Source organism: Triticum aestivum, chromosome 7D (genome assembly GCF_018294505.1).
Source record: "Triticum aestivum cultivar Chinese Spring chromosome 7D, IWGSC CS RefSeq v2.1, whole genome shotgun sequence".
In the NCBI taxonomy this organism is placed as follows: Eukaryota; Viridiplantae; Streptophyta; class Magnoliopsida; order Poales; family Poaceae; genus Triticum; species Triticum aestivum.
The window spans coordinates 263,103,714-263,110,916 of record NC_057814.1 but is presented as its reverse complement, the minus strand read 5'-3'; the positions used below and the strand labels follow the sequence as shown (position 1 = coordinate 263,110,916).

The window sequence follows — 7,203 nt, the reverse complement described above, 5'->3', positions numbered from 1 at the left end:
GGAGTAGTCCATTAATTTTCCCCGCTCGGTTCCCGGCAAAAAAATAATACTCCCCGCTCGGTTATTTTTTTCCGGACGGCAGCAGGCGGCCGCTGCCGTGAGGTGACAAGCGAGGCATCCCGTTCTTCGCTGCTCCAGTCCACACCCGAAGATGCCAATCTGGCCAATCTCGATCGGAAGCCCGCACTACCCCCACCCCATAAATTCCCCACCCCATAAATTCCCACCCCATAAATTAGTCGTGATCAGCCGCACAACCATTAATCGCTAACATTTGGCAGAGCAAACGATAAGTATTTGCGTGGATGTCAACGACGAGTGTCCCTCGCATTTTCCTTCCACGAGCCGGCAGCTCGCCGCCGGGACGAGACAAACGCGACGCCCCCGTTCGTTGCTGCCCCCGTCCACATGCGACCACATCAACCAACGCCTACTGGAGGAAGCCAAGTGGAAAACACCGCCTTGCTAGATCCAGTCAGGATCCGCCGCGCACCATCGCTGCCTGCTTCTCCTTGTCGCAGTCCCTAGCTACCACTACCGCAGCATACGCAGCCATGGACGCGGCCACCTCGACGACGCTGCTCTACGGGGCGCTGCTCGTGGCCGCCTTCCTCTACGTCGCCACCCTCCGGCGTGGCCGCGGCAGGGGCGAAGGCGGCCTGCCGCCGGGCCCCAGGGGCCTGCCGCTCTTGGGCAGCCTGCTGTCCCTCGACCCGGACCTGCACACCTACTTCGCCGGCCTCGCCGACAAGTACGGCCCCATCTTCTCCATCCGACTCGGCTCCAAGCTGGGTATTGTCATCACCTCCCCGGCGCTGGCCCGCGAGGTGCTGCGCGACAACGACCTCGTCTTCTCCAGCCGAGACATCCCGGACGCCGCGCGCTCCATCTCCTACGGCGGCGGCCAGAACATCGTCTGGAACCCCGTCGGTCCCACCTGGCGTCTGCTCCGCCGCGTCTGCGTCCGCGAGATGCTCAGCCCTGCTGGCCTGCAGAACGTGCACGGCCTCCGCCGCCGCGAGTTCAGGGCCACGCTCGCGCACCTACACTCCATGGCCAGCGCCGGCAAGCCGGTTGACGTCGGCGCGCAGATGTTCCTCACCACCATGAACGTCATCACCGGCACGCTGTGGGGCGGCAACATAGGTACCGAGAGCGAGCGGACGGCGGTGGGCAAGGAGTTCCGGGAGCTTGTCGCGGAGATCACCGAAATGCTCGGCGCGCCCAACGTGTCAGACTTCTTCCCGGCGCTGGCGCCGTTCGACCTGCAGGGAATCCGGAAGAAGTCGGACGCGCTCAAGGACAGGTTCGACGAGATCTTCGGCAGGATCATAGAGAAGAGGGTCGAGGCGGACCGGGCCGGCGGCGACACGGCGGAAGACTTCCTCGAATACATGCTCAAGATGGAGAAGGAAGGTGGCGACGGGAAGGCCGCCTTCACCATGACCAACGTCAAGGCCCTGCTCATGGTAACCAATCAGTCACTAGCTAGCTCCATTAGCAATCCGTAGTTCCGTACACCTACTCTCGCGTCTCACGCTTAATTGATTTTTTTACGTGCATGTGTCCTGTGATGATCATAGGATATGGTAGTTGGGGGAACAGAGACGACGTCGAACACGGTGGAATGGGCCATGGCGGAGATGCTACAAAACCGGCGGATACTGCGGAAGGTGCAGGAGGAACTCGACGCGGTGGTTGGGATCGATGGCGTGGTGGAGGAATCGGATCTCCCGCAGCTGCACTATCTGCATCTGGTGGTCAAGGAGACGCTCCGGCTGCACCCGGCGCTGCCGCTCATGGTGCCGCACTGCCCCAACGAAGACACGACCGTCGGCGGCCACCGCGTCCCGGCGGGAAGTCGCGTGTTCGTCAACGCGTGGGCTATCATGAGGGACCCCGCTGCGTGGAAGGACCCGGCGAAGTTCATCCCGGAGAGGTTCGCCTCTCAGGCAAGCGACGGCGACGGCGGGCGGAAGGTGGACTTCACCGGCAGCGAGCTGGACTACGTGCCGTTCGGGTCGGGGAGGAGGATCTGCGCGGGCATCGCCATGGCCGAGAGGATGACGGCATACTCGGTGGCCATGCTGCTGCAGGCCTTCGACTGGGAGCTGCCGGAGGGAGCGGCGCTGGACCTGACAGAGAAGTTCGGCATCGTCATGAAGAAGGCCACGCCGCTGGTCGCCGTTCCGACGCCGAGGCTTTCCAGACCCGAGCTCTATTCCGCATAGATAGCTGATCCTACTCCATGACCATGACTCCGTGCTCGAATCAGTTGAGCATGCAATACATTTCCCCTCTCGTGCTGTTGGTCCAAACAAAAGTTTGTTTTTCTACGGTTGCAATTCTCTGCTTCTTCTGTAGTAGTAGCAGTGTGCAGACAGTATCTATTATATCTATATACCTATTACAATATTTATATGGATTTTGATATTTGGCGATCGTTCTAAATCTTGCAATAATAGGGAGAGAGGGATTGTTGCGGAATATGATAGATGTTGTATTGAGCCTCTCGGACGGTTTATATAGAGTACAAGGTTTGAAGGGCAAAAAACCTCTCTTAGAGATAAGGCACACGATGATTACAAATCATAGTCTACCATATACAAAGATATATGCCTATATACTCTAACATCCCCCGCAGTCGTAGCGGTAGCAGCGCAGACAAAAGGAGCATCGCGGACGGTCAGACGGGAGAGAATAGCAGCCGACAGGCTGACATCCCCCCGCAGTCATAGCGGTAGCGTCGTGGACGGTGGCGCATCGCGGACGCGTTGACTGTAGAGGAAGCCGACGAGTTTCTCAAGCAGATGATAGCCCTTTGTGTCGATGTCGAGGTAGCTGAGAGCGTAGGATGGTGTAGCCGTGGTCGAGGTAGCCGTGCGAAGAATGCCATGGTCGATGTCGGGTCGGGGTGACCGGTGTCTAGGAAGTCGCCGTGGAGCCGCGGGCGCAAGGAGGCGCCGAGTTACCATGGGCGCAGTGCTGTCGAAGTAGGGGTGCACCGGAGAGAAGATGGTGTTGACGAGGCGTCGCGGCGGGTTTGACAAGCCCGGGGACACATCGTGGACGAAGGCACGCACCGATATTGTCAGCACGGGGCATGCATAGACGGACGAAGACGAACTTGACGAAATGCCGCACCAGGCTTGCTAGGCCCAGCACCAGGCATCCGTAGACAAGGGACCTGCACGAGCTGTACGCCATGTCGAAGAAGTCAGAGGGGCCAGCAGAGAAGAACTCGACGACGGTTGTGGCACCAATCGGCGCGGGGCCGATATCGCCCGCGGTTGTCGGAGCAGACGAAGTGGTCGGGGTAGATGACGGCCACTCTGGCGACGGGATGGTGCTGGACGAAGACGAAGGAGCTGGACGGGCGGCGGCGGCTACAGGGGTAGCGGCGGCAGCGGCCAAAGTAGATCGGCGGCGCGGCCTGACGGCGGCGGCGGCGGCTAGGTTAGGAGCGCGGCGGCGGTGCTCGAAGTAGGCGAAGAACCCTGACAGCGTGACGAAGACCGACGCGGACGGTGGCGTTCCCGCGCGGGGACGGCGGTGGACCGCGGGCCGCGACGCTATGACCCGAAGGGGCGACGCAGTGGCGGCGGGCAGGTCGGGGCGACGGCCGGAAGACCTCGGGGCGGTGGCGGGGACTGACGATGACATGTACCTAGGGTAGGGTCATAGTCCTGACCTGGACACCCTACCCAAGGACACTGCCCTAGAGTCAAAAACATTCAAAGCACAAGAAGAGAAACCGACTAAGTTCATCAAGGAGTGCAATCCACTCGACCTTCAACCTCGCTCGGATACCCTAATTCCATTCGACCAAGATGAAGTCACTCAACGATACAGGAAACCACTCCGAATGTAGAAGACCTAACGTCACTCAGGATGGCAACGGCCGGGCATTCACTCTGTAGTCTTAAAGATCATTTATATCTCTTTATTAATGGCGTTACCAGTAACGCCCTGCCTTAATGTACATTGAACCCTTTGTAACGCGGGCTGGCTGGGGTCCTAGCGCACTCTATACAAGCCACCCCCTCCACTAGCACGAGGGTTCGCACCCCTTGTAACTCTCACACATAATCCAGTCGACCAAGCCTCCGGGCACCGAGACGTAGGGCTGTTACTTCCTTCGAGAACGGCCTGAACTCGTAAATCTTGCGTGCACAACCTTGTCGTAGCTAAGATCTTGCTTCCTCCTACGTACCCCCTATTCTACTGTCAGACTTACTCCCATGACAGTTGGCGCCCACCTTGGGGCAGGTGTTGTGACAGCTTGGGTTTGCCTTCTCTGTTTTTCCGGACTTTCATTTGCATTTGCTTTGGATTTGGAGTTTTGAATCAATTCAAATGGACTTGAACATTTGGGCCTACCCTTGATTTTCACCCAAGTGACCCATCCACCTCTAATTCACTTTTCCTTCTCTGAAAAACTCCAACAAAAGCCCAAGGAACCACTTCACAGAAGTATGCTCCAAAGCAACCCCCATTTTCTTTGTCCACAAATATCTGAGAAAATTCCCAATTATTCTTTGAACCCTAGGGCACCTCCCTGAGCAAAAATATTGCATAAATTTTTATAATATTTTTGCTACAGAAAATCAATTCTCTTCTAGACCAAATGACCAGTTTGTACAGCAAGTATATTTTTGCTTGATCTTTTGGGGCTGATCTTTTCTGAGCTTGATTACCCTCCTAAGATATTACTAAACCCCAAAGCTCAGCCTTTAATTCTCACTAAATCTTTCTGAGTGAAGCTCACAAGTTTCTGTCCAGAAACTTGCCAGGAAGAAAGCCACTCCCATAGTTCACCTGTGACCCGGCCAACATTGCAAAACGACCAAAACAACTAAGGACTAGCTGCCAGACATAGTGTTTGCGCTTAGCTCAGCTTGATGCCAAAGTTCACGCGGTGACCACGCGAGTCCAAGGTGTTTGGCATGCGGTCGACGCGCTCTGTGTTGCACCAACGCCTCTATTGCGCGCGTCCTCGCTGCCCCGACCGCCGCACCTTGCCAAACCATGCCCCCATCTTCATTTGCACCTCCATAACTCCACCCTGGCGCTCGCCGACGCCGGAGCTCGCCGCAGCGAGCACGGGCACGGCGCGGCCAAGGCAACAGTGCGCCCGTGCCCCTGTGCTCGTCGCGTACCGCGCTCCTGTGCTCATCGCTGCTCGTCTATAGCCTCCGCGTGATCTCCGGCGTCTTCCCCCTCTCTCACTGACGCCATTCGTCGTCGGGCGACACAAAAGAGAGCTCCGGCGAGCTCTCGATCCCCGCCTCGGCCTCGCCTATATATAGCCACCTCCCGAGCTGGTTTCTCTCCACACACACACACACTCATCACACCTCCATGACCCCGTATGAAGCCGCAGCCGAGCCGGGCAGGCCTCTGGCCGCCGTCCCCGCCCCGAGCTCGCCGGCGATCCCCATCCTCTGCCCCCTTCCTCTCCAGAGCCGCTCGAGCTCCACCAACTTCTCCGGCGTATCCGTGGTGGTTCACTGGTGCGTGCTGGTGCCGTTGGAGCTGCTGAACCGGCCCTGCCTCGCCGGAATCGCCAACTCCGACGAGCCCCGTCCGCTGCCGCCGCTGGAGAGCTGCGTTCTGACCCCGTCCGGCCACCCCTAGCCACGCTACGGGTACGGCCAGGTGCGCCTCGGTCTCCTTTACAACCCTATCCATCTAAATCTCGTTGTCGGGCACTCCTCGCCGGAGAAAGCAACGTCGCCGTGCCGCCCGCCTCTGTTTCTCTTCCCCCCTCCGACCTGACCGCTGGGGCCCGCTGTCAGCCACTCAGGCCGCGGCCGAAGCGGTATGAGTGGCGGCGCCCAGGTGGTTTATGCCTTCGACGTCACCCCCCCTAGTTTTTATTTTTAATTCAAATTTAGTTCAAATTTGACTAGAACTTTGACCAGCTATAACTCTTATTCTACAAGTCCAAATGAGTTGGTTGATTCTTTTGCATTCTGTTCTTACTGGGAAATCCTAGTAGCATACCCAAGATGGGATTTTTCTTTGCTGCCTAGAATTTCTGGTAATTTTCAAAAGTGTTCTTGATATTTTCTTTTTGTCATTTGAATTATTTTTAGAAGGTGAAGCTTGTCTTGAAGGCATCCAGGAGGAGTGTGAAGCTCCTCTACACTAAGTCAAGCCACAACAACATTATCATGGTGTCTTTGCAATATTCATGATTTTCTACTTGAATTATTATGTTATTCATTGCATATAGTATTAAACTAAATAATGCTTGTGTTATTTAGTTTGCCATGATCAAAATGCTTAGTTAACAGAAGTAAATGCTTGAGCTAGTGAGATGTAACTTGAGTAGTTGATCTAAGTAAACTTGTCATGACTATGGTGATATGATTATCGGTCTTATTTTTCCTATATATATGCTAAGATAAATTTTAGTAATGCCAACTAAAGTGATGAGTATAAATAACAAGTAAGAAAGGACCAAAAATGTTGAAAGTTAAGTTTGTGCAAGTAGAACTATTTTTTTGAAGGGAGACCAACAAGGCTGGGCTTTTTCATTATGATAGGTAGGGAGCAATATGTACATAGACCAAGACGGCCATAAGGAGGAAAAAGAAGAGGAAACTAAAAGGAGAAGAAGAAAAAGAGGACAGCACGGGCGAAAATCTCTTAGCCTGGGTCCCCGAAAGGCGACAGCAGGCAGGATGCACCCCCTAGTCTCCATAATTCCAAGTCTCCTCTAATCTCCCTTAGTGTGGTTTCCACCGTTGAGACTTTGTTGTTGAAGATTCTGTTGTTTCGCTCAAGCCATATCCTCCACGACACCAGGATCATCATTGATCTGATGCCCTTCTTTTGTTCAGTCGTCGTCTTGGAGACAATATAAATCCACATCTCTTTTGAGATTTCTGGGTTTTGCCATCCAATGGGATCGAGTGATCTGCATCCAAACCAGGCCGCAGCCTTTTGCCTGATCATCCTGGCATGCGGGCATTCCCATAGAATGTGCAGCGAGGTCTCGAAGTTTCGCAGACATAGAGGGCAAAAATAGTTGTTTGGCCAGCCTCGACGCTGTAGACGATCAGCACACCATAGCCTATCCAACATGAGCAGCCAAATAAAAACTTGCAGCGGGGGGAGCCCATGCCCGCCAGAACATGTCTTTGAAAGGAGAGGCCACCCTGCCAGCAAACTGCAGCTTGTAAGTGGCCGCAACGG

General features: G+C 55.3%; 1 protein-coding gene across 1 annotated transcript; it reads left to right on the top strand.

Moving 5' to 3' along the window:
• The first annotated feature begins 262 nt into the window (after positions 1–262).
• LOC123168725 (geraniol 8-hydroxylase) lies at positions 263–2,443 on the top strand. The gene is made up of 2 exons (XM_044586595.1): positions 263–1,469; positions 1,584–2,443. Exons 1-2 carry the CDS (start codon positions 306–308, stop codon positions 2,229–2,231), a joined length of 1,812 nt encoding a protein of 603 aa, XP_044442530.1. The 5' UTR covers positions 263–305; the 3' UTR covers positions 2,232–2,443.
• The last annotated feature ends 4,760 nt before the right edge of the window (positions 2,444–7,203 follow it).

Bases quoted from the DNA above. Each gene is read 5' to 3' on its own strand.
- LOC123168725 (XM_044586595.1), top strand. From the start codon at position 306: ATGTCAACGACGAGTGTCCCTCGCATTTTCCTTCCACGAGCCGGCAGC. The intron at 1,470-1,583 runs GTAACCAATCAG...TGATGATCATAG, and splicing joins ACGTCAAGGCCCTGCTCATG to GATATGGTAGTTGGGGGAAC.